Source organism: Ictalurus punctatus, chromosome 26 (assembly GCF_001660625.3).
Source record: "Ictalurus punctatus breed USDA103 chromosome 26, Coco_2.0, whole genome shotgun sequence".
NCBI lineage: Eukaryota > Metazoa > Chordata > Actinopteri > Siluriformes > Ictaluridae > Ictalurus > Ictalurus punctatus.
This window is the reverse complement of record NC_030441.2, coordinates 17,421,950-17,449,157: the sequence shown is the minus strand read 5'-3', so window position 1 is coordinate 17,449,157 and position 27,208 is coordinate 17,421,950. Positions and strand designations below refer to the sequence as shown.

Below are 27,208 nucleotides of genomic sequence, written 5' to 3'. Positions count from 1 at the left end.
CACTGACTTTATTTCACTTTTCTACAATGGAAGAGAGTGAAGGTGTGTCGTCCAACTTATTATTTTTTTTTTACAGCCTATGGTCGAGTTGAATAAAATGAAATACAAATTTCACTCCTTGAGCCCACCAATGTACATAAAACTGCGCCCCCAGAACCAGTGGTGGTTCGACTACTAACTATCGATGGCATGAGCAGGGTCAGTCTCTCACAGCATCACTTTCAAGCGCATTCGGACATTCAACTGGACTTACAACTCTTATGAATGGTGTAAAAATAAATAAATAAACAGGCAAAAATATTCTATTATTCTATACTAATATTCTATTCTAATATTCTATTCCTATTATTAATTCAACACTTGGCACAAGAATAGAACAGAATAACTTTGTCGTCATAACAAAAAAAAGTATAATGTTAAAAGGAGTGGACAGTTCGCTTTTATCAGACTGAGGTGGAGAAAAGAATCCGCTTAATCTCATTTACTTCTTTTGTCTAGCCCTGAGTGGCTCGATCCCAAACGCCTTGCTGTTGTATCTCTGGTGCACTATAGGGGGCGTTGAGCGGCCTGTCACGCGCCTTAATTAGCGCACTTCAATAGGGAGTGGAACTGGGATTGTGATTGGACCGTTGGCTTCCTCACGCGCGACGCCGTTGCTAGGGAGTCCTGAGAGGAATCCCTTTCTGACTCGGAGATAAAACAGGGCTCGTGCTTGTGATTAGTTTTAATTTGGTGTTCTTCTTGTTGTTAATGATTAAAAAAATGGACAGGTCTCATCGCGCTAACGTGCTCGTTACATCCTGTCTGAAAACACCGGTGGATCCGCGCACTAAAGTCCCGCTGGCTTTATACGAGAGAGCGCGTGCTGCTCCGGTAATAACGGATGGAGAACAGGTGAGTTCAGTGAGGCACTTCCGGTTTAAGTTTTCGGACCGGATTCTTTCATTTCTTAAAATGAAGTATAAAAACGAAAACGTAAGCGTAACATGATTAATTAAAGGTTCGATACGCGTTTGTTTGTTTTTTTTAAACAAAATGTACTTGTAAAAAGAATTTGCAAAATGTGTAGAACACTACTGATAAACAATGTTTTAAGTCATGACCTCGGGATGAAAGTAGTATGTTGCTGAGAAAACCCTTTTGGAAAAGTGACTTCCGGTCCGGAATGCTTCTTTGCGTTTGAATGGGCATCCAATTAGTCATTTTATAGGCATTCTACAGGCCACTGTAGATCCTGGGGGCGGGGTTTTGTGAACCCTGGTGGGAAGGGTCAAAGACATTTGATATATTACAAACTTAACCATTAGAGCGGTAATGTGGAGGGGGGGAGACTAATCTTACCCACTGCACCTTTAATTCATGATTTCATGTTAATAGTTTTACACCTTTTAAACACGCTGAAATATTAGCAGGTGTTACCGAGTAGAGGAAAGATGAACCTGTTAATCGTGTGGTCACATGCGAGTGTGTAGAGGTCTAATAACTCGTCACCAGCAGGGGGCGCCATCTTACAACACTGACGCGTTTCGGTCACACATTTGACTCGCATCACACCATAAATCATTACATTTTACACCACACTTCTGTTGAATTCATTCTGGTTGGTCAGGTGTTGTTTCGATGACAGCGGTTCGGACAGTAGACACCTCGGGATTTTTACATTACATATAATTGTTGATATGGTGAAACTTTCTGTAAGGAGATATATTTATCATATTTAGCATTTATGGACCCCACGTACAAGAATAACTACAAGGCGAGCGGTAAGTACTAATCAAGTCACCAAAATAAAACACACAGGCAAGTGTGTAACAAAAAGCAGGAAATTTCCTTTTTTATTCAAATCCATAAAGACACTTCAACAATACTTCTCTAGCTATAATGCAAGAAAATAACTTGTAAGTAGTGAATTTCATTTAACGTGGTGGAGGAGGGTTCCGCTTGCTTCCGACAGCCAACACTACCTTCCCAAACACATTGAGCAGTACTTGGTTATGGATTGGCTCTGTTTCCCGCAGTCCTGCCGAAGGCCCCGTTTCACCCGAAGTCATCGTTCCTCAGACTCCTGCTGAACTCTGCCGTCTGTCTTCACGATCCTCAGCCATCAGCAGCATCTCTCTCATAACATCCATGTGGACAGAGCTTCCCCGCTTTCTTTTACCTGATTAAAGGGGCAATGTGTGATGTTTAGCGCCCTCTGCTGCATGAAAAGTGAACTGCAAGAACAATAGAACAAGCTTGTAGTTTAAACTCCAACTGACCCTCGATAGCATCGCCTCAGACATCACCTCAGCAGCAGAGGTGACAGTTCATTCATATCACTTTATGATAATCCTGAGTCTTTCCCAGTTAACATCTTGTACAACAAACCGATTAACCACTACATGTAACATACATTAGCATATACATTACCGTATAAACAGTCAACCATCATATGTAAATGTGATATAAATATACTTCAAAATCAACACAGAAATGGTTTACTGACCACAAAATCAAGGTCCTGCCATGACCATCCCAGTCCCCTGACTTAAAACCCATAGAAAACCTATGGGGTGAACTGAAGAGGAGAGTCCACCAGCGTGGACCTGGAAATGTGAAGGATCTGGAGAGATTCTGTATGGACGAACGGTCTCAGATCCCTCACCATGTATTGTCCAACCTCATCAGGCGTTATAGGAGAAGACTCAGAGCTGTTATCTCGGCAAAAGGAGTTAGCACAAAGTATTGACTAAAAGGATGCCAATAATTGTTGCACACCTATATTTAACAAAGATATTTTTTTTTATAAACCTGTGTTGGGTTTGCAATTGTTTGATATCCATGAGAGCAGAGCATTTTTGTGATTTTTTTTTTTTAACAAAAGATCAAAAAGTTAAACAATAAAGACAATTTGTCACAGCGCTCTTTGCTCATTTTTCCCAAGGGTGCCAATATTAGTGGAGGGGCACTGTAAGTCCATTGTCACCTAAACCTCGGATCCCTGTCTATCTTTCTTTCAGATAGAGTCTGACTCTGAATTAGCCCCAGGCACCGATGATGCTCACGCTAATGTTAGCTGCCCTCTGCCGATGACAGATCGCTGTAAAATGGGCGATCACATCGACCTGCGTGAGCTGTACTTCTCTAATGAGGAGTACTACAGAAAGCTGGAGCAGCTGAGGAGAGCCCACCTTCGCACCATGGCTGATCTCGAGCTCATGTACCTTAAGAAACTTGAGCCGAAGGGCACTGCACCTCTGAGCAACTCTGACCGAGTTTGTCTGTGAGTTCCTGTTTTCTTCTCTCATGTTAGTGATTTGTTGTTGGGGATTGAAAACTTTGTCCAGGTAAAGATTGATCATCAAAACTTCACTAATTGCGAGAGATCTCTCGGGGAACGTCATGTATAATATCTCTTGAACCTTCACATTGGGATGTCTTTCTTTTTCAGTGTGAGGCATGCGTCTGGCTGTAGGCTGCAGTGTCATCAGACAAACAATACGACTGGGGGAAAACTGAAGAGGGCTCACTCAGCCCACGAGCTCAGAAGCAGCACCTGCATGGATGAGGTGCGAAGTGACCGAGGTGACCATGTCAGTGAAAACATTACAAAAGATCTTCTCATCTCACCAAAAGAACACATCAAGAACATGTGGAGAGGCTTCTGTGTCGACAAAATGTCTTCAAGTGAGCAGCAACCTTCCTCAGCGTCGCTAGAGAACCATCCAGGTGACCGTCAAACCACGGTGGAACCAAACACCATGGCCAGAGTTCAAAGGTCCAGAAAAGGAAAGCGGTCAAAAGAGGAAGGCTGGCGTCCACAGGTGACGGTGCCCAAGCCTTTCCAGATGACACTCCGGGAGACGGAAAACAAACGCAAGGGGATCAGGTCTCGCTCGGAGATCGAACGGGAGAACGAGGAGCTACGCCGGGAGCTAGAGGAGCTGACCGAGTGCCAGCGCAAGTTCCGAGCCACTGCGGTGCCCGCTCATGTGCGCCTACCGTTATACGAGGAACTGCGGGAGCGAGCTGAAGAACGCCGTCGGCAGTTGCGGGATGCAGAACAGCAGCGCCTCTTCGCAACCCAGAGGCCTTTTAGCTTTCTAGAGAGGGAGCATATCAAGAAACAGCAGAAGGATCTCCAGATGCTCCTCTCCATTAAGGAGCAAGAGGAACACAGGAGGCGCCCATTTCGCGCCAAACCTGTTCCCCGTGCGGTTAAGGAGGCGGCGTTGGGCGAGCGGCATAAAGAAGAGCAGCTCTACCGGGAAATCAAGAAAGAGATGCGGGCGACAGAGATGCTCCTGAGCGCCACCGGGCCACCCGGCATGCTGGCCAGACGTCACCGTGAACGCCGTGCTCAGAAAGAAGAGCAGTCTGAAGACAGCACCAACCGCAGGAACAGAATCGGCTCCCAGGTGCCCGACTTCGACGCCAGCTATAGGCGCTTTCAGAAGAAGCTTGCGAGCAAACGGGAATTTCGACCTCTGACAGCTTGCGAACCCTTCAAGCTGTGCACGGTTAACGTCAGCTCGCGTAAAGAGCGCCTCACGGCCAATCCTGAGGCAGAGAGGAGGAGCCAGAGGAGATCTAGATGCCTGTTTGATTCACTTTCACCTCGAACACCTTTGTCCTCTGTGTGTTCATCTCTGTCTGGGAGCCATGAATACCTTCCTTCCAAAATTACTGACGCAGCCAAGAAACGTCAAGAGGCTATTAGGTAACTGCGTCCAGCCTGGTGATTGGTAAACCGCGTACCAACTCAGGACCTTCCAACCCTCAATTAACTTGACTAGTCTTACAATTTCTGTGTTGGTCTGTGCTTCGCTTACGTATTTCCCCTTAGATCCTCGGTCCCGTAGCTGTATCCGGAGTTTTAGAATAAGACTTGCCGATCAAGAATAAGATCCCAACCAACTTTCAACCAATCATATGTAAGCACGATCCCTGATCCCTTCACCGACTCTCCCACAACCCCCACCCCTAACCAGTATCCCAACAAGAGTGTGTCCCTGCTTTCTTGCCTCCTCCATCATCCCTCCATCCCTCCTAGGAATCCTTCCTCCCAAGTCATCCCTCTAGCTCCAGTCCTGAAAGCAGATCTTCTCCTTTCTGAGTAGGAAAGTTCTCGAACAGAAGAAGAAGGCTGAGCAAGAGGAGGAGAAATGGAAGGAGCAACAGAGGCAGAAGGAGAGGAAACTGCAAAAGCTGATAGCCAAGCGTGCTCAGGCCAACGACCCACACGTGGCCCTGGCACAGATTTGTGAATCCAAACTCAAGGAGTTCAGGTATTCTGTGCTTGGGAACGACGTGTTATTTAAGTATTGTTGGATGGTGGTGTGAATTGCTCTGAACTTACAATGGATATTGAATTCATCCTGTGACCCTACAGTAACTGGGTGTACTTTTAAAATGGAAATGAGTGTTGTTTTTAAACCCGTGTTAATCTTTGACATGCCAGTGTCACTTGAGTATTCATGCTTAAATCTTACCCAAGAACATCCTGTACTAGAGATGCACAGTATACAAACAAGACAAGTTACGTGGATTACCCCCCCCCCCCCCCCCCCCCCATTTTGATTTACAGTAACTCAAAATACATACAAAACTAGATCCAAACATGTTTTGGAAAAAAATGTAAATATACTATTATAGAAGCCTGGTGTCTTTTTATTTTTTTTGCTATGTAGGTCTGTTTAAATTCATGAACGCACATACGACAGTTCCATCATCGTATGTTGTTGCCATCCATCCATCCATCCATCTTCTATAGCGCTTATCCTTTTCAGGGTCACGGGGAAACCTGGAGCCTATCCCAGGGAGCATGGGGCACAAGGCGGGGTACACCCTGGACAGGGTGCCAATCCATCGCAGGGCACGATCACACACACATTCACACACCCATTCATACACTACGGACACTTTGGACACACCAATCAGCCTACCATGCATGTCTTTGGACTGGGGGAGGAAACCGGAGTACCCGGAGGAAACCCCCGCAGCACGGGGAGAACATGCAAACTCCGCACACACAGGGTCATGGTGGGAATCGAACCCCCGACCCTGGAGGCGTGAGGCGTACGTGCTAACCACAAAGATGTTGTTGCCATACGGCAACGATTACATTTTACCATTTAACAGAATACTCTAAATGTATATACGTGATTAAATGACAAAACATAAATGTTAACTTATCTCATGTAGTGATTACATTTTTTTTACTTTAAGTAAATTTCGCATAAATATTGAAAAAGTCGTCACATTTTGAGAGCCCTCAGATGATGCCATGCGAATGCAGAAAAGGAAGAGCGAGCAGAACTTCTTGGTCATGTGACTTGGCATTTTTTTTGGTTCTTATGTCAAAGTTAAAGCCCCCTTTTTTAGTTACGTTAAAAAATAGTAGTTTTACATGATTGCCTATCAAAAAAAATTGGAGATAAATGAATTGTTGCCATATGGCAACACCATGCAGTAAACGGTTTAATGTATTGTAGGCACACATTTGTTGTTATTGTGTGTGTGTGTGTGCTGGCACAGGAAACAGGACCTGCAGAGGCGCAGAGAGTATCAAGAGGAGATGAGAGAAATTCAAGAGAGAGTGAAAAGCAGACCTCTTCTACTAGAACGAGTAACACAGGTGCTCTATCTATCTATCTATCTATCTGTCCATCTACCTATCTATGATCATGGTAATGATGCTGGCGATGTTTGTGTGTGTATCTGTAATACAGATGAATGCCAAGAAGGCAGCAGAGAAGCACTATACTGAAGCCCTGCGTGCGTTTGGTCTCAGTGAGGCCTTCGTCAACAGTAAAGCTCTCACAAGTGAACACGACTACACCCTCTCAGGTCGCTCAGTGATTCATGGGTCTCTCACACACAGGTCAGCATGTACTCTCCGTGTTAATCACTCTGCTCCTGTTGCACACACACACACACACACACACGGTCTTTAAAACTTGGCGTGTTTGCACACAGTATAAAAAAAAAAAAGTCGGTTCTACAGTTAGAGATGTAGAGATGAGACTCATTAAACATAGAACAGTAAATCTATTTATTAACAACAACTATTGCTACTGTTATACGTGATGTACGTGTGTGTGTGTGTGTGTGTGTAGACATATAAAATACTTCCTTATGTTTTCTGCTATTTGTTTTAAACTATACAAGTACACTATGGAGAAATGAGCAAATAACCCCAAATAACATATCATTAAAGCATTAGCCAATTTAGTTAGCAAGCAGGCTAGTTAACTGCTTGTAAATAAGCGCTAGTTTTGTCACAGGTTGGCACGAGTTCGATCTCAGTATCAGAGTCTTGATTTACATCATTCTTTTCTCTGGGATTTATTTCACGGCAGCCAAATCTGTCAAAATATACCATAATCAGTCAAACGATCGTTTTTGTTCATGGCTAACATTAGCTAGGTTACGTAGCCAGATAGATTAGTGCACGGGTCGATGTGGCTAAAACGTTCTGTTTTCTACAGAAGCGCTAAGAAAGTTGTGGTTTTTAAATGGAATAACGGTGGTGTCGATAAATTTAACGCAAGCACCGATGTTCCAGAGGAGGTAACCATTTAAATATTGCACACTCGAGTTCAGGGGGATTTTAATTATGTTAAGAGCACTTATGGAAGTTAATATTGGCGTAGCCCTTTGAGTTTGAAAAAAGTTGCTTGTTTTCCCAGGAAGGACCAGACAGCTTGTCATCTAGAGGATGCTGATTTTGAAGATTATTTACCTGGCAACTATCCTGCTGATCATGAAGATTGTGAACCAGACGTACCGATGGACAAGAAGAACGAGAGACAGCAGGAAGACAAGGGAGAAAAACTAGACAAAGAAGGTGACCCCGATGAGGACGGAGACGACGGTCGTCCCTACGAGGACGATCTGGATTTTGATGATTTTGATGATCAGGATGGGGATGAAAGTGATGAAGGGTGCAGTGATAGAAGCCACAGTCGCCACAGCAACACAAGCAGGGCGAGTGACAGCGGTAAAAGAAGTACAAGCCCTTTAACGGATGGAGGGAAGAAAGAAGACGGGAAAAGCGGACGTGGAAGTCAGGAGTCTATGAGTGGTGAAGAAAGAGGAGAAGAAAAGAATGATGATAAGGACTGAAGGAGCCATTTTATTTGTGACTCTTTAGCTCCTCTTGTGGAAATGGTTGGGATTTTATTTTTTTGGTGCAGTATTTATTGTAAGGGTGGAGTATGAATCGATCCATTCTTTTATTTCATCTTCATGTAGATGTTGAGATCTTGATATAATAAAGATTTGCTATCTTTCATAGGTGGGTCAGTGTCCATGTTGGTTTTACTGAATAAAAGTGTTACCTGAGATAAGATAGATAGATAGACAGATAGAGGCTGGATGGACAGATGTAGTTAAATTGGTGGTAGTACACAAAGATTTTAGAGAAACTGGACATTTCAGACAAACATCCTTCATCATCTGTGGTGACTTTTGGCTTTGTTTACTTTTGTACTATACTCAATATTTACTACATCTACTATTATTACTTCCTAGGTAGATAAGATAGATAGATATGTAGATAATAATATGGATTTGCGGTAGCAATAACACAGTCCAACACAAGACGTATTGTATTTATGAGGCTGAGGGCCAGCTTAATAAATATAAGAATAAGAATGAAAATAGTGTATTTATTAAAAAAGAAAAGAAAAGACAGAAATGTGTACTACGTGAGCACGTTCGCCTCACACCAGCAAGGTCGGGGGTTCGATTCCCACGGCTGCTCTGTGTGTGTGGAGTTTGCATGTTCTCCCCGTGCTGCGGGGGTTTCCTTCCTCCAGTCCAAAGACATGCACGGTAGGCTGACTGGCATGTCCAAAGTGTCCGTAGTGTATGAATGGGTGTGTGAGTGTGTATGTGAGTGTGCCCTGCGATGGATTGGCACCCTGTCCAGGGTGTGCCCCGCCTTGTGCCCGATGCTCCCTGGTCCCAGGTTCCCTGTGACCCTGTAGGATAAGCCGTATAGAAGATGGATGGATGGATGTATAATACAAGGTCCCAGGAATTTTACAAAAGTGTACCCATAAAATAAACACACAGTTAAGTAAATACTTAATACCCAAACATAATTTGAATATTATATATGCAATATTAATCACTAAATATTAATTACTCTTAAAAACAACTGACTTTAAACGGTTTTTAAAAAATCATTTAGACCAGAACAACGACTCCTTCACACTCACTCACTCTCACACACACAGAAGTTACAGCACATCACAGTAAGCTCTCAGTAATTTTCCATCGCTAACTCAGTCCAGCCCACACCGCATTGACAATGCATGGGTCTTGGAGGCAGCCCGCGCGCGCGCGCCCTGCACGAGGCACGAAGTCAGAGCGACGCCCCTGTTGTCCAATCGGCTGCCAGGGCTGCCTTGCGTCGCCGCGCACAACCAATCAGATGAGACCGTAGGCGGTGTCATGCAGTCCAAATTTTTACGCGGCGCTACGGGCTGAAAACTAAACCGAGATGGAATATCCCAGTCTGAACCGGTTTCAACCGGTCTTGGGTTTGTTTGATCCACGAGCTGAGAGAAGAGCTGGTTTTCAACAGACTCTTTCAAGGCTTTACGTGTTTTTTTGCTTGGGTTTTTTTTTTATTTTTAAATCCTGACATAGATCCAACAATAAACTAACGCCCTGCTTCAATTTGTGCTTGAAGACCAAGGGAAGCTGGCTAGCGAGATAGCATAGCAACTCCAGGCATTATAATCAGTGACATTAGCTAGCTAGCATTAGCACTAGCACTTAGGCTAAGTTATACCAAGGGTCACGCGAGCTGTTTCTGGACTCTGACTAATCGCTAGACGAAACATCATTCAGTGTTAGCTAACTAGTTAGCATTGTTGTTGTTTTTTTTGTTGTTTCTTTTGTATTTAATGTATACGATAAATTCGGTCTGCTAAAGAATTAAAATCGCTAGCTATTTAAGCAGCTGGTTATCATCACGTTGCCCGTGTGGATCAAGTTAATTGGGTATGTTCGTTAGCTAGCAGCTAGCACGTTGCTACCGCGTCATCATGAGATAAACGGACTCCTGTAAACTTGCGGTTTATTTGAATTTTTCTAAGTTTTAAAGCGATAGCAGCCACACGCCCGAGTCTCATTTCAACACAAAGAGGAGTGTTTTGTTTAAATCAAACAAGCAAAAAAAAAAAGCAGGTAAGTCGGTGAGGACTTTAAATACATGTTGTATATTTGAGGGGGGAAAATAAGTTACTTTATTAATTAAGATTGTGAAATCTTTGTGTGTATCATAACGGAGTTAAAGTTACTGTATGACATGCTGAGTGAATAAAACTGACTAATTAGTTTGTCAGCTCATTATGGAGGGGGGAAAAAAAGTTGATTAGTTGTGTTGGACTAATTGCAAGTCATTTGGAATGTTCCAGAAAACAATTAGTAACCCTTTTAGGCCAAAAATTAAACGTGCAGAAATAACTCCCTCTATTACTTTTACTCAAGTGCATTTAATCAGTGCTTGTTTGTTTATTTATTTATTTATTTTGGTGTGTGTGTAGTCTTTTTAGTTTTGTGCTGAAGATGCCATGCTAATGTAGCTAACAAGCCATGGAAGCTTATGCCCACCAGATTAGCATCACGTGATGTGTAGAGATGTTCAGTATCTCGGTCACATCAGGCATGATGTGGTTTCTGACACCCCTATTAAGGTCTAGGATTAGTTTATCAGCGTCTGTAATAAGTCTTTTTTTTTTTAAATATTTTTTTATGTACACTTCTCCTCTCACATCCAATCAGCAGGTCATTTCTCCAACGAGTCATTATTGGTCGATGATATTGTGCATATATGAATTTACATTTCACGTCGTTTCCTGTGTAAGGACTGTAGTCCAGGTTTAACGGTCCAGACCAAGCGTATAGCTGAGAGTCCACTCGTATTATTAAGCGTGCGTTTGCTGTTTCGGGAAGAGTTTAAAGTATGTGCATCCGGGCGGGAATAAAGTTATAAGATGGCTGCTGAGTTTTTGTGAAAAACACTTGTCATTTTCTCAGAGGAGGACGGATCACATCGCAGCACCTGTAAAATATTAATTTACCCAAGGACGCTGTGTAAATGTAATCCCATCCAAATAGGGCTTTAGCTATTTAAAAAAAAAATGGACACCCAGGGGGACGACACCCTGAATTTTATTTATATATGTGCACACACACACACACTCTTAGACTTTCATCAGATCTTGATTTTGCTCTGTCGTGACCGCCCCACAGCTCTATGCCAGCAGATATGACAATGTTAGCGGACCATACAGCCCGGCAGCTGCTGGACTTCTCTCAAAAGCTGGACATCAACCTGCTCGACAACGTGGTCAACTCCATGTACTACGATGTCGGCTCTCAGGTAAGACTCGACATACCGAAACCTGTCTGAGACCGTTTTCTGTAAAAGCTACTCAGCATTTTTCCTTTAGAACTTTACACGAAAAGTATATAATGACGATAAACGTGAATTAAACGAAACCTTTTAAGCAGCTCGCACCAGTTTCTCCAAAGCCCTTGCACACAGTGGAACATTTTGGATATCAACATAAATTTGTGCTCGTGCATCACTGTCGTGCTTCCGTGCTACACAAGTGCCGCTTGGTAAAGTTTGCACATTATAATCTTCTTGGGGGTATTTAATATAAAAAACTCCCATGCCTTAGTGAGCACAATTTTTTCTTTATTTATTTATCTCCCCCCCCCCCCCCCCCCCCATTTATTTTTGGTTTAAAAAAAAAATTCAAATACTTCTAATAAATTTCGCTGCATTGGATCGAGTTTGTGTTTGAGTGCGTTTTGTGATTTGTCCTACTGTGTGTAATCATAATGCTACGTACTTAAGAAAATGAACGCGAACAGATGTTTAGCTCCGTAATCTGATTATTCAGCAATTATCCGTACGGTTTACAATGATAAAAAATGGAGTACGAGTAAAATAAAAGTAAAACGGAGATAACCGAGTAGAACATGCACTAATTAGCCGTAAAATATTTTTAAATAGATTGTTGACTGATTTCACCGTAGACTCTGCGTTTTCACGGCATCACTTCACTTGACGTCTCTTGAAAAACACTGGCTTGGAGATGAACACTCGGTCACACCGTCTCGTGAATAGCAGCTTGTTTACGTGTGAATAAGGATCGTTAATTTTGTCCTCTCTCTTTCTCTCGCTCTCTGCGTATCCTAGCAACGGCTGGCACAGGAAGTCCTGACTAACTTGAAGGATCACCCGGACGCATGGACCAGAGTGGACACCATCTTGGAGTTCTCTCAGAACATGAAGACCAAAGTATGTGGGGACGGATGTGGATGTGTTTACAGTGTCAGTGTAGAAATTACACACTCTTGCTTTATTCTTTTTTTTTTTTTCTTTTTTTTTTTCTTTATGAAACAGTTTGGAAGGGGAAACAATTTAAAAGTCTCGTGTGTCCAACAGAGAATCTCTTGTATACGGGCTTCCTGAATATTTTGTGCAAACGTCCCCTTTTCCTTGCTCGCTGTACGTTTTTATTTAAGCTCCGGATTTATAAAGCAGGACTCCTGGAACATTTTGTTATGTCAGTGGCGTGTGTATGTGTATCGTAAGTGACTTAAAAACCAAATGCATATTCCTTACCAGTCTAGGGGGAAGCGTTGTGGCGTTATAGGAAATTAATCCACGTTGTGGTCGTGTGGTATGTTCTGTACTTTCACTAGAAAACATTCCTGACCGATGAGCTCCCTTTCTCTTTAAACTCTCCGCCGCCGTCTTTGTGATTGTCGTCATGATCTGCATCTCGGTTAGAAATCTCAGACCTTGCGTTCAAAAGTATTTATTAATCTAGGAAATCCACAATGCTGGTATGCTTTCGGTAGGTTTGAAGGCGACATGAGAGGTTTTTAAAAATGAAACGCTGACTGTAATAGGACAACTGGTCAGTGTTGGTATTCAGTAAAGGTACTAGGATTGTACGTAAGTATACAGTTTGAGCACACAAGTAGAAATTTCTGTTTTGTGTTTTTTTTTTTTTTTTTGCTCTAGTAATAGTGAAAAAGACTAATATATCGCTTATTAACTTTTAGTTTCTCTCATGACCCCATTTGTGAATCGAGTGACAACCTTAGCTTGTGGTTTATTTATTTGTTTGTTTGTTTGTTTTGGGCTCCCGTGATTCTCCTAACTCCATGACTTTCGATGTTCACAGTATTACGCCCTTCAGATTCTGGAGACTGTCATTAAAACACGCTGGAAAGTTCTTCCGAGACACCAGTGTGAAGGTAAAACAACTCCTCGCTCGTGCACACGATCACTCTTTATTTTTCTTTACGTATACAGTGACCAGAGTGAACAATTAAAGGTGCCATTTATGATGCTCAGATGTTCTTACATTAATGATTTGGTTATCGCAAATTCAAAGATTTGCAGTATTTTTTTTTTTCCATGCAGTACACTTTAGCTAGCTAATTCACTGCATTCATTTCTAGCTGAAATTTTTTTTTTTTTTCTGGCCCTGAAATTAGCCCCGCCCCCACCTGGAAACGGCCTCCGCATTTCTGTCCTCAACTCTCATGATAGCGAAACAAAAGCCTTTTAAATAGAAAGGAAATTTAGTTTTTATGGAAAACTAAATGAAATGCAGGAATCTCACACTTTTCTTTCTGATTTTCCGTATTTTCTTTCCGATTTGTAAATCACGTCAGTCGTTTTATCTCGATTAATATTTGCTCTACAGCTGTAAGGAATACTTTTTTTTTTTCTTTTTTTTTTCTTTCCATTTTTCTTAGGAATTAAGAAGTACGTCGTGGGGCTGATTATCAAGACGTCCTCGGATCCTTCTGTAGTCGAGGTAAAGGCTTCTAATGTCGAAACGCATCTAATTTCCGTCCTCACTGACTTCTGTGGATGTAGCTTCAGACGATACTCACGTGAGTGAGGTACACGTACTCGTTTATTCATATCAACACGGTTTACTGATATTTCTGTTTCAGAAAGAGGGAGTTTACCTGGCAAAGCTGAATATGATCTTGGTGCAGGTGAGCAATCATGCTGTGCGTTTTCACAAAATCAACAAGAAGTCATGCGATGTGTGTTAATATCCTTATTAACACGTGTGCCCCGCCCCCACCCCGCCCCAGATCCTGAAGCAGGAGTGGCCGAAGCACTGGCCCACGTTCATCAGCGACATTGTGGGAGCGAGTCGCACGAGCGAGAGCCTCTGCCAGAACAACATGATCATCCTGAAGCTGCTCAGCGAGGAGGTGTTCGACTTCTCCAGTGGACAGATGACTCAGGTCAAAGCCAAGCACCTGAAAGACAGGTACTGTCACGTCACAAGTCCACTACGGATTACGGTGGATCGGTCCGTGTTACATGGTCCATGCTTAGCGATGATGATGATTGATCTAGGATTTCTCAAAGATCTAAGGTTTTTAATGTTCTCTTGCAGTATGTGCAACGAGTTCTCCCAGATTTTTCAGCTTTGCCAGTTTGTCATGGTAAGGATTTAAAAAAAAACAAAAAAAAACAACTATATATATATACACACACAGGTTTTTTATGCGACAAATCCCTCTAAATCCTTATTAGTACCGGAATGGTGTCTCTATTTCCGTTCACTGTTATGCGACGGAATGGTGGAAATTATTAATAATCAGTAGCTGAATGGGGATTTGTGACCTTGCTCTCGTCTGTTCTCTCCCAGGAAAATTCCCAGAATGCTCCACTGGTCCACGCCACACTGGAGACCCTCCTGCGCTTCCTGAACTGGATTCCTCTGGGCTACATTTTTGAGACCAAACTCATCAGCACCCTGGTTTATAAGGTAACGGCGTAGCGATTTTAGGCCGTTCGCAACCATGACCCAACCTAGACCTGAACAAGAATGACAGATTTATTCATTACCACCATTCTGCATTTAAATAAATAAATAACCCAAACATTCTATTTTTAAAAAATGCTCTTTTTTATTTTTATTTTTTTGTCACAGAAAGGAAAACAAAGCATTTTGGAAAGCATCCACTTTGTTGCTATTGTTTATCTAAAGTACAGTTCACCTATCAAGACTATATTTATTTTTTATAAGTGGCAGGCGTGTGTCTAAAGTCTGATTAGTCAGTTAATCAACGTCCTGGTTCATGACTCTGGAGCAGGAACCAAAAGGGTTTCTGTAACTGTGGCCATCAAACTAAAATTGTTCCTGGTTTGCCTGATGGAAGCTCCTAAGTTACAGGGGGGGGGGGGGGGGGGAAGGTTCCTGGGTTCTGTAAATAGTTCTTAAAAAGATTTCAGATTCAGAATGGGGTTTCTGGGAATTTGAAAGTGTTCCTATGTTCCATAAATAGTTCTTGAAAAGATTTCAAAGTTTCAGAAAAGGTTTCATGGTATGTTAAAGGGTTCCTGGGTTTTCAGAAACGGCTCCTAAAATGGTTTCACAGTATAGTTTACCTTTTGATCCGTAATAAACTGAACTTTCAAAATATGACGATGAAAACTTTTTTCCTCTTTATTTATTTATTTATTTATTTATTTATTTGCGCTTCGTATTACGAGCGTGCATCCTCTCACAAAGGCGCATTTGCATTGGTGATGCTTGCAACTGCGTAAGAACCAGAGGAACATCATAATAGAGTGCAAGCTGTTCTATTAATACCTCCTGCCACCGGTACGGTGGTCAAGCTGGCACTCTGACACACGCGTTACTCGCTCTGTGTGGCCTGCCATGTGGGTAAAGGTGTTCTGTGGTGTTATGTAGTGTGTTTTTTAATTTTTTATTTATTTTGTTTTTCAGTTTCTGAACGTTCCGATGTTTCGAAACGTGACCCTGAAGTGTCTGACTGAAATTGCCGGCGTCAGCGTCAATCAGTACGAGGAGCAATTCGTCAGCCTCTTCACGCTAACAATGATGCAGCTCAAACAGGTAACACACTTTCAAGACCCTGCCTGTGTCTGGCTGTATAAGGAATCGGGGGGGGGGGGGGGGGTCATGGTGATGAGTGAAATGTCTGGGTTTTTGATTGACAGATGCTGCCTCTGAACACGAACATCCGCATGGCGTACTCGAACGGGAAAGACGACGAGCAGAACTTCATCCAGAACCTCAGCTTGTTCCTGTGTACCTTCCTCAAAGAACATGGGCAGCTGATCGAGAAGAGGCCCAACCTGCGGGAGACACTCATGGAGGTACACACACATATTTGATAAGCATAATGGGTAAAATTACACTTTTGAATATATATAATTGTGATTTCATTATGAAGTAACGTAGCAGGAAGTTAATTAGGTGATTGGTTGGATCAGCAGGGTATTGGTACTTCAAGGGAGCCCTGCTCTAGGTGTTTAACTCCATACTCCACAGAAAACTAGGTGGAGATTTACTTATTTATATATATATTTTTTTCTTTTCCACCCCCTCTCTCTGTCGTTCTTCTCAGGCTCTCCACTACATGCTGCTCGTGTCAGAGGTGGAAGAGACTGAGATCTTCAAGATCTGTCTGGAGTACTGGAACCACCTGGCAGCTGAGCTGTACAGAGAGAGTCCGTTCAGCACCTCCACCTCACCGCTGCTGTCTGGCAGCCAGCATTTTGACGTACCCCCACGCAGACACCTGTACCTGCCCGTCCTCTCCAAGGTGAGGCTCGTTCTTACTCAAACACGCGTCAGATAAGGCTGTGGACTAAGATAACGATTGTAATGGACAGTCTGTTTGGCATGTCAGATATTATTTTACGTGTGTGTGTTGAGTGCGGTAGTAACGCTGCGCTTTACCTCCGGCAGGTGCGTCTCCTGATGGTGAGCCGCATGGCTAAACCGGAGGAGGTGCTGGTGGTGGAGAACGATCAGGGTGAGGTGGTGAGGGAGTTCATGAAGGACACGGATTCGATCAACCTCTACAAGAACATGAGAGAGACACTCGGTGAGCAGCATGTCGAATTAGGGCTTCATCGTGACTAGCAAGTGAAAAAAGTTCCATAAATGGTTCTTAGAAAGATTTCAAGGTGTCAGAACAGGGTTTCTGGGAATTTTAAAGGGTTCCTAGGTTCCATAAATGGTTCTTAGAAAGATTTCAAGGATTCTGGGAATTTGACAGGGTTCCTATGTTGCACTTTAAACATGTTAAAAAGGAGAACGTAACACAGCTTAGCTCATGGTTTGTAGTCTACCTGACCCATTTGGACTACGCGGATACGGAGAGGATCATGACTGAGAAGCTGCACAACCAGGTGAACGGTACAGAGTGGTCCTGGAGGAACCTGAACACGCTGTGCTGGGCCATCGGGTCCATCAGCGGAGCCATGCACGAGGAGGATGAGAAACGGTTCCTCGTCACGGTCATTAAGGTGACTTAAATCGGTGTGAACAGATCAGTTGAACTTTTTGTCTTTGTACATGTGTTTATCTGAGTGTGTATGTGTGCGCACTTCAGGACCTGCTGGGGCTGTGTGAGCAGAAGCGAGGGAAAGACAATAAGGCCATCATCGCTTCCAACATCATGTACATTGTAGGGCAGTACCCACGGTTCCTCCGTGCCCACTGGAAGTTCCTCAAGACTGTCGTCAACAAGCTGTTCGAGTTCATGCACGGTGAGTTGAGCGCGACGCTTCACACTCTGCTTTCACGCGATGTTCTCGGACGCTCACCGGGTTTCGCTTTGTCCCGCAGAGACGCACGACGGCGTGCAGGACATGGCGTGCGACACCTTCATCAAGATCGCTCAGAAGTGCAGGAGGCATTTTGTTCAGGTGCAGGTCGGCGAGGTCATGCCCTTCATTGACGAGATCCTTAATAACATAAACACCATCATCTGCGACCTGCAGCCGCAGCAGGTCAGTGTGTAACGTCCAACGCCTTGGGTTTACTTTATTTATATATGTGTATATATACGACTGAAATCTACACATAAAAGTTTTGTGGTTTTTAGTTAGTATGAATACGTTTAATAAGCCCTAACCGGTTATCTGTAAGTTAGTGCGCTCCAAAATGACGACAAGATTCACATTTAGACGATATACACGTTCACTTCGGTTTCTCGGATCAGATTTTCTGTCCAATCAAACACTCTCGAGAAACTGAAATGTCCCACCTCCAATAACAATCCACTGTACTGACTGTTGAGTACAGCTTAACTTCCGGGCTGTGAGGTAAGCCAAATGCTACTGGCTGTTTTAAAAAAGGGGGAGGCGCACTTGATATGATGTCCCACCCTGACTTCCTGTTTCCATGGAAATTACGGTCATGTTCATTTAGGCACTCCAGTACAGTTCGAAATTCCTTTTTTTTGTTTCTATACTCTAACCCCCTCCCTTTCTTCGTGTAGGTGCATACGTTCTACGAGGCTGTAGGCTACATGATCGGTGCTCAGACAGACCAGGCAGTGCAGGAGCACCTGATAGAGAAGTACATGCTGCTCCCCAACCAGGTGTGGGATAGCATCATCCAGCAGGCCACCAAGGTGAGTTTGGGGAAATCGGAGCCTACGTCTCGTATGTCACTTATAACCCTTAAGTTGCTTTATATACATAAATAAATAAATAAATAAATAAAAGCTATTGTGTTCCCCGTCCTGCTTAAAATGGCTGACGTTTTTGTCTTCTGTCAGAACGTGGACATCCTGAAGGACCCGGAGACGGTGCGTCAGCTCGGCAGCATCCTGAAGACCAACGTGAGGGCGTGTAAGGCTGTGGGTCACCCGTTTGTTGTGCAGCTGGGACGCATCTATCTAGACATGCTGAACGTCTACAAGTGTCTGAGCGAGAACATCTCCTCTGCCATCCAGACCAACGGTGAGCAGCAGTCTCTAAAGATCTGGTTTTCATTCATACATCTTCCAGATCTGAAGGTTATTTTCTCAACTTTTAGCTTGGCTTGAGGGACAGAAAACTAATGGGAGTGCTTGTGTGACTAGACTGTGTTTAGATGTTTAGACCCCTATACAGTGAACATCTTAAAGCTGACAAACTTATCTCTAGTTCATTCTATCTGTCTGTCTCTCTCTCTCTCTTTAGGTGAGATGGTAACAAAGCAGCCTCTCATCAGGAGCATGCGCACGGTGAAGAGAGAAACTCTGAAGCTCATCTCGGGCTGGGTCAGCCGTTCCAACGATCCCCAGATGGTACGAGACTCGAAATACAACACTGCTAAATACATCAGTAAATAAATCAGTAAAATATTATACAGCTCAGCTTTTGTGTTTTAACTCCTTGTAGTAAAAAACGAGAAAACGTCGACTGCTCAGAACAGCCATTTCTGTACTGCTGATTTCTGAAGGCTGACTCTTATTTCTGTCTGGTGCTCAGGTCGGGGAGAACTTTGTTCCCCCTCTGCTCGAGGCCGTGCTGATCGACTATCAGCGGAACGTCCCTGCCGCTCGAGAACCCGAAGTGCTCAGCACCATGGCAACCATCGTCAACAAGCTCGCAGCCCATATTACTGCGGAAATCCCCAAGATTTTCGACGCTGTATTTGAGTGCACCTTAAACATGATCAACAAGGTCAGGAACCTTTTTGGATATGTTGCATCAGCTAGCTATGGCTATATCACGATACCACCTTTTCTTTTCCAGACACTTTGAATATCAGTCCATTTCGATACCCATCCTATTTATTTATTTATTTTCCTTTCTTTCTGAACTGCTAAGCTTTTAAAATGATTTTTGCAAACTCCAAACAGCAGAAACACTCAGTCTAAATTCAAAACCGATTAAATCGATCAAATCAGAACACACCTGAATAATAACTAACATTTACTATGCAAATATTGCGTTTAACCTTTTCTGTTTTTTTTACATTTTTTTTTATCCAGGACTTCGAAGAGTTCCCAGAGCACAGAACAAACTTCTTCTACCTGCTGCAGGCGGTGAACTCGCACTGCTTCCCTGCGTTTCTGTCCATCCCGCCGGCGCAGTTCAAACTGGTGCTGGACTCCATCATCTGGGCCTTTAAGCACACCATGAGGAACGTCGCTGACACAGGTACGCAAGTCAGGTCCTCGGTGACGTCGTCATGTGAATGGAGGAAAACCCTTTCGGTTGATGATGATGATATTAATAATGAATCATATTAATATCTGCTCCGTGTTCCCGTCGTCTCCCTGTCAGGTCTGCAGATTCTCTACACGATGCTGCAGAACGTGGCCCAGGAGGAGGCTGCAGCTCAGAGCTTCTATCAGACGTTCTTCTGCGACATCCTGCAGCACATCTTCTCCGTCGTCACCGATACGTCCCACACGGCGGGTGAGCGACAGGGCGAATACAGAGTGTTTCTATTGTGGTTTTTTTGTGTGTGTTTTTTTTTTTTTTTTTTTTTTTTTAAACTTGGTAACTGGAAATGAGCACGAAGCCCTCAGTGGTATAATAATGAGTAAATTGTGGCTTGCTTATTATTAACCAGTTAAAAAACAACACTCGATCAATTATAGTGTTTTAATGTCATGATGGTTTATGGTTATTCTAAACCGCACTAAACAATGAAATGGCCAAAAAATAAAAAAGCTAACTAGGTGGGTTGGAGCATTCTTTTTAAAGGAACAGCTTGGTTATTAAGTGTTCCTATGAAGAAGAAAAAAACTGCATATCTAAAGTCATCACACAGTCTTTTAGGATGCTTTTAGAGCTCCGTCCATCTTGAATCCAAGTCATTTTGGTGTCGGTGAAGGAGGTGTGGCTTGAACTACACTAACGGTCACAAGTTGGGACACCCTCGACTGAAATATTTCTTGTGATCTTAAAAAGCTTTTGATCTGAAGGTGTATGATTAAATGTGTGAAATCGGTGTTGTAGACAGAAATATAATCGTGCCAACGTATTAATTTCTTTCATTAGAAAACATAATATATTACTTTTAAACGGACGACTCGGAGCGAAATATTTCTGAAAAGCAGCCGATAAGAATACAGCGTCGGTGTGAACTCCTTTAAGACCGTTTAAAAATCATCTGAGGGAAATTCCTCAAGACATCGCTCAAGAAAACGCCAGGAATACATTTCTGGAAACTCTTGGCGTAAAGGGCGTCTACTTCGGAGATGCTCAAATACTAAATTATTTTGATTTATTTTAGATTATTATTTTTATACTTCCATTTGTGTTACTCCAGAGTTTTGATGACTTTTTATTTATTTATTTTAAAAAATTTTTTCCCACATTTTACAATAAAAATAAAGAATGAGTGTGTGTAAATGTTTGACTTGTAGTGTATATGGTGTGGGGAGACACAAGTAATAATTTTATTTTATTTTTTTATCCCTGCAGGTTTGACAATGCATGCCTCCATCCTGGCCTACATGTTTAACCTAGTCGAGGAGGGGAAAATCAGCATAACCCTGAACTCAAGCACCCCCGTCAACAACCAGGTCTACGTACAGGAATATGTAGCCAACCTGCTGAAAACTGCCTTCCCACACCTACAAGAGTAAGACCACCACCTGCACAAATGCAACTTTTGGGGTGGGGGGGTGTCCTAATTCTTTTTTTTATTTTTATTTTTATTTTTCTTTAAAATAAACAAAATTGTGAAAACATTTTGGAATGTAATTTTTCCCAGCACATGTGTCGGTTGCTATAGGGATGTTACCGGGCGTGGTCTGCTACACTGCTGATGCAACTCTGTTGTTTTTCCATTCCAGTGCACAGGTGAAAGTATTCGTAACCGGTCTGTTCAGTTTGAATCAGGATATCCCTGCCTTCAAAGAGCACCTTCGGGACTTCCTGGTGCAGATCAAGGTATCCCTTACACTCTGATATACATTTGTGCCCCAGACCACCTCCAAAAGTAACCCCGTTCACTTAGCGATCCGATCACCAATGACTCCCTTTAACTGCAGGTCTGAACAGAGTCTAACATCTCACGAGCTGCTTTCAGTCAGAGCTTCGATACGATACCGATTTTACGATCAAATTGATCTTAACGTTGATATCATATCTTCATATCATCTACAAGACAGACACTGAATAAATTTAGATAGCAGGTGTGGTTGCTCGTTACTGATCAGATTAGATTCCTGTTCAGACCAGCGAGTACTTGTGCTGGATATTTGATTAGATTTGTTTACGATTTGTTTGGTCTCGTTTACAGTGTTTTTTTTTTTGTTTTTTTTTATTTCCTGTTCTCTAAGAAGTTGTATTTAATTGACTGACCGTGTGTGTGTGTGTGTGTGTGTGTGTGTGTGTGTGTGTGTTTAGGAGTTTGCCGGCGAGGACACCAGCGATCTGTTCCTGGAGGAGCGAGAGACGTCGCTGCGTCAGGCTCAGGAGGAGAAACACAAACTCCAGATGTCCGTGCCGGGAATCCTCAACCCTCACGAACTCCCTGAGGAAATGTGTGACTGAGCTCCGCGTGCGCCGGAGCGGCTTTTCGGACGCAGGAAGGAACGAACCGCGAACAAAAGTGTGTCTGCGTGCGTGTGTGTGTACATACAGAGAGATTGCAGTAGGATGAAGATGGAAGAGGAGTGTAAATTTCGACTAAACCATCTCCCAAATGTCCAATACTCCACCCATGTACCATCAGAGTCCCCGCCCACTTTTCTTTTTTTTTCTTTTTTTTTTTTTTTTAATAAGGAGAGAACTGATGCACTGTAATTACTCCCATGTTAATACGTTGTGTTGGGTGTGTCTAGTTTAGTTTCCTCTAACATAATAACGTGTTCACACATTGGAGGACAGTTTAATTTAAGCTCCGCCTCCCATCAACTCTACTGGTCTGTTTGTTCATTTGTAAAATAGATCAATTAATGCAGGTTAATGAAGAGACGACAGGAAGAGGAGTGACCCGTGGAAAAAGGAATGGCACTGCAATTGAATGTAATGGCTGACGTTCAGAACTGAAAGATGCTGCTCTTTTTTTTTTCTTTTTCTTTCTTCTTTGCTTTATATTGTCTTTTTATACCTTTATTTTTCAGTTTTGCGTATGTTTTGTTTTGGGCTTATGGTTTGTTTGGTTTTTTTTTTTTCTTTTTTTTTTTTTTTGCGCGCGTTTGTGGGGAGGGATGCGGCTCCGTTCCGGTTCTCGCTCTGCGTTTGTTCAGAATGAAACGGACTCGAAGCAGATGTTGCCAACGGCGATGAAGGGTTTGTTCATATCGTCCTGTTTATAACACTGTCTTAGTACTACGGGAACATAAAGTTGGATATTTTTACAAAAAAAAACACACAAAAACTGTGTCTTGATTATTTATTGTACAGATTATTTTGCCTAGTGTTTAACTACCATTTAAATATGTACAGGAACACTGTGTTACTTCATTTTGGTTAAGTGCTGCTTTCAAAATTATTGGCACCCTCCCCTGGAGAGTGTAATGGTATCAGCTTCTTGTGTCTTCCCACTCCTAGAGGATCTTAGACTTGTAGAGGATCTCCATGTGCAACGGTTCAAATTCACTTATATAGACTGGCAAAATATTGACTGTTTCCTGTGCTCATGTTTGTGTTGATTTGAATATGTACTATGCAGCCAAAAGTTTGTGGACACCTGATCATCACACCTGTATGTCTAGATTTATTCCCCCCGCCCCGTTTTGGTTAAACTAAGCTCCAGTCTTCGTTGAAGGCTTTCCACTAGATTTCAGAGCGTTGCTGTGGGGATTTGTGATCATTCAACTACAACAGCGTTATTGAGCTGTTCGGGGAAGAAGTTTGGGGTTTGAGGAAGAACCACAGGTGGATGTGATGGGCAGGTGTGCACATACTTTTGGTCATATGCTCGGGATTGTTTTCTTCTTCTATGTCCAGGTATCGGGCTTAAAAGAATCCCAGTACTCGGCGGAGGTTGTTATGCCACCAGTGTGTGTAAGAGCCTGTGGACTACCATCTGCAAAACAGCCACACGGCGTCACCACATTTCCCCTCACGAGTCTGATGGCTGTTCTTAAGTTGCAGCCCCCATTATTTCATTTTATTTTTTTAAAATCTAATGTCGAGGCCGTGCTAGGAAGTGACTTTGGTTTCATCTAACCGCAATGTAAAGCTGATTGGCTCCATTAGCCCTCGATGAAGTTCACATGCTGAATTCTCTGAGCTTTTTTGTGCAAATCTTGAGGAACAGCTGTGTGTTCTGGATGGTGTGTCTAATGGAATAAAATGCTGATTTTGGGGGGAATAATATTTAAACTTGATCATGGGTAGGATGCTCGTGCGTCGCATTCCAGGCAAATCTTCAACTTTTTCAGATTCTGGCCCTAGATGGGTTTAACTGGTTGTATATCTTTTATTTCAACGAAAGTTTAAAATGAGAAAGATAACCTCAGACGTTGTACTGCGTTAGAACCCGCAGTACCTCACGGTAGTACCGGCTTTGAAACAAAGCACAAGTGTAGATCAATGCGCGGGTTTGAATACGGCAGTGGTTCTGTATTAAAGGTGTAAAATGTGTATTTTCACCCCGTGTACGTGCTACTGCCGCCATGCGAGTGGCGTTGTTCACGCACTCTATCTTCCGTACATCTGGGGGATTAAAAGCATCATCCTCTAGATGGCGCAAAACCTCTCTGTCCATCTGGTTTCTCTTAAAACCCTCCTGCCGTCGTCGTGACTGTTGTCATGAGCTGCGTGTCAAATCCAGACCCCGGTAAAAATTTTTTTTACTCATTTAGAAAACCCAGAAGACTGGAATGCAAAACAGACCTTTCGGGAGGTTTAAGAGGGTTTTAACGTTCAGAGAAATGACTGAGTAAGTTTGTGCATCTTCCATCCATCCTTCCATCCATCTTCTATACCGCTTTATCCTTTTCAGGGTCACGGGGAAACCTGGAGCCTATCTTAGGGAGCATCGGGCACGAGGCGGGGTACACCCTGGACAGGGTAGTTTGTGCATATTTTAGTATGTAAACAAAACAATGCCATAACTAGGAATAATAATAATAAAAAAGGTATCTGGCAGATGATGGCTGCAGCAGTCTAGGAAGCAGAGGGTGGATTAGGAAGTCGAACGCTCGACGACGAACAAATGGAAAGACCTTCGAAGCAAAAGGAAATCTTTCAACAAGTTCTCCAGCTCAGTATATATTGAGAGGACTGGTGCGGTTTCATTACTCTTCCGTGCCTGAAAACCCACTGTTCGTGTAGTCTGGCTATTAGACGTGCTATTGTTTTTATTTTCACCTTGGAAACTGGTCAAGACTTTTCACTTTACACCTACCTTTGAACAGGGGTAAGATTTAGTCTTTGACGTAGCACTACGCCTAGCTGGTCGTACAGGTATTAATTCTAAGGTGCATTTTACATCCAGCCTAGTCTTACAACTGGGGGCATATCCAGCTGGTGCAGCCATATGGAACTACATTTGTGTCATAAGTGTCGAAAAGCTTTTCATAGAAACGAACCAAAATATATGACGAGAGAAGAAAAACGCTCTGACACTGAAAACTGAACTCTGTGGAAGAAATGTGACGCAGACTTCAAATAAACAGGATTCTTAGTTAACAGTTTTCTAAGCTTCGTTTGCGATGATGATGGTTTATAAATGTGCTGCCAGAGTTTTAAGTGACATTTTCAAACATTTCGTTTACTCTGCACAGGTTTACGTTAAGCATTCTGGCACAAACCTCGTGTGGGCGGGGCATAAGAGCGATTTACTCTCATTGGCTAGTGAGATTTGGACGGACAGCGCCCTGACCTGGAAGTAGAGACTTCAGTGTCTCAAATTTTGGCGAGCGTTCCGGATGCGGTTCTCTGTATAGTTACAGTGTTTGTACTTTCTAGTGGAAATGAGTGACGGACTTACTCTGCGTGTTGGATCGTAATTAATATTTGAGGTTTGCGTAGTCTCTGCACAACTATTATTTCGAGATGAGCGCTCAGGAACGGTGTCATCATCCTCCTCCTCCTCCGCTGGACACTCGAGCTGTCGATCCAAATCTCGCTAGCCAATGAGAGTAAATCGCTGTTAAGCCCCGCCCATACGTCAAGGTTTTTGCCAGAATGCCTCGCGGCGGGTAAATGAAAAGTTTGAAAACGTAAACTCCGGCAGCGCGTTCTTGAACCACGATCAGCGAAAAACAAAGCGTAGAAGACTGTTAACAGAGAACGCTGTTTATGCGAAGAGCACTGTTTGATTTTTGCCACTGCGTTCACCGTTTCATTCTCAGAGTGTTTTTCTTCTCATTCGTTGTTTATGTTTGTTCGTTTCTTGAAAATAAAGCTACGTTCAGTCCTTTTGGCACAAATTTAATTCCATATAACTGGCCCTATATTAATAGAACAGCACGCCCTGTCTGTATTTACCCCTATTAAAACGGCAGCCCTGAAAGTAGTCCCGGCTTTAAGGCAAGTCACAGGTTTGTATTAACGCGCGCGTTCTAATTCTAATACGCGTGTCACGGACTGGTATGGCGTATCACACCATGACGTTGTTGATTCCTTTTCTAGAACAGCGCTCCGTGTCATGTTTGATTCCTTACATCGCCTAATAACTTAGTTTTTATATATTTATTTCATTCGAAGCAATAATTTGTGTAAGCGCGATAAATTTAACGTGCTGTGGTTTGGAAACAGTAGGTCACGTGACTGCCAACAGCTGTTGGCCCAAGCCCCGCGTGATAACAGACATCGCGAGATCTCCGGAAAGAGCCGAGCGCAGCGGAGGAGAAGAGCCGGAAAAAGCCGATGATGCTCTTGAATGCCGCTGCCCCTTTTCAACATGGCTGCTGTATGTGCTGTGCTCAGTTGCGCTCCGACTGGAGTCTGACTCGACTCTCGACAACTTAGTGCCTCACAATACTGTCTCTGAACAGCTAAAAGCTAGGGGGAAATTATTCCGTCGGAGCGGTTTTTAAATCTCCCTTATTCTTGTGGGGTTTTTAAAATATATATATATATTAAAAAAAACAACAACAGAACGAGAAATCTAATCAAGCATTGCGTCTGGGGCCTTTTTCCCTTTTTGCTTTTTTACATGAAAAAAACAACAACAACAGTACAGCTGCTACAACATTTAGGATCCATCAACAATTTCCAATGGTTTGACTTTGGCACTTTAAGCTTTTTTTATTTCTTTTTTTTTCTTCTTTTTTTTCTCATTTTCTTTCCTTCTTCATGAACAATGTGTGAAAACTGCGCCGAGCTGGTTGAGGTGCTGAATGAAAGTAAGTATTATTGTTATTATGATTATTATTATTATTAGCATCACCATTATTGTTGTTATTATTATTATTATTATTATTATTATTATTATTATTATTATTATTATTATTATTGTGTATGTGCGCGCGCATTAAA

General features: G+C 42.8%; 3 protein-coding genes across 4 annotated transcripts in view; all 3 read left to right on the top strand.

Moving 5' to 3' along the window:
• Nucleotides 1–466: 466 nt before the first annotated feature.
• On the top strand, nt 467–8,307 carry fam161a (FAM161 centrosomal protein A). Its single transcript, XM_017457972.3, has 7 exons — nt 467–894; nt 3,003–3,265; nt 3,434–4,702; nt 5,103–5,270; nt 6,520–6,619; nt 6,714–6,865; nt 7,674–8,307. Exons 1-7 carry the CDS (start codon nt 751–753, stop codon nt 8,107–8,109), a joined length of 2,532 nt encoding a protein of 843 aa, XP_017313461.1. The 5' UTR covers nt 467–750; the 3' UTR covers nt 8,110–8,307.
• Nucleotides 8,308–9,474: 1,167 nt separating this feature from the next.
• Nucleotides 9,475–23,153, top strand: xpo1a (exportin 1 (CRM1 homolog, yeast) a). Its single transcript, XM_017457020.3, has 25 exons — nt 9,475–10,185; nt 11,254–11,383; nt 12,212–12,313; nt 13,209–13,281; nt 13,789–13,850; nt 13,993–14,037; nt 14,140–14,321; nt 14,451–14,499; nt 14,706–14,825; nt 15,792–15,920; nt 16,025–16,183; nt 16,435–16,632; nt 16,779–16,917; nt 17,160–17,341; nt 17,428–17,584; nt 17,664–17,827; nt 18,319–18,453; nt 18,601–18,784; nt 19,007–19,113; nt 19,298–19,492; nt 19,804–19,972; nt 20,099–20,233; nt 21,248–21,407; nt 21,622–21,718; nt 22,178–23,153. Exons 2-25 carry the CDS (start codon nt 11,258–11,260, stop codon nt 22,322–22,324), a joined length of 3,216 nt encoding a protein of 1,071 aa, XP_017312509.3. The 5' UTR covers nt 9,475–10,185; nt 11,254–11,257; the 3' UTR covers nt 22,325–23,153.
• Nucleotides 23,154–26,587: 3,434 nt separating this feature from the next.
• usp34 (ubiquitin specific peptidase 34) overlaps nt 26,588–27,208 on the top strand; it is a 55,668-nt gene continuing 55,047 nt past the window's right edge. For both annotated transcript variants that reach the window (XM_017457479.3, XM_017457478.3), the window contains exon 1: nt 26,588–27,075. In XM_017457479.3, coding sequence (XP_017312968.1) covers nt 27,033–27,075 — 43 coding nt within the window. In that variant the 5' untranslated portion in view covers nt 26,588–27,032. The remainder of the gene's footprint in view (nt 27,076–27,208) is intronic.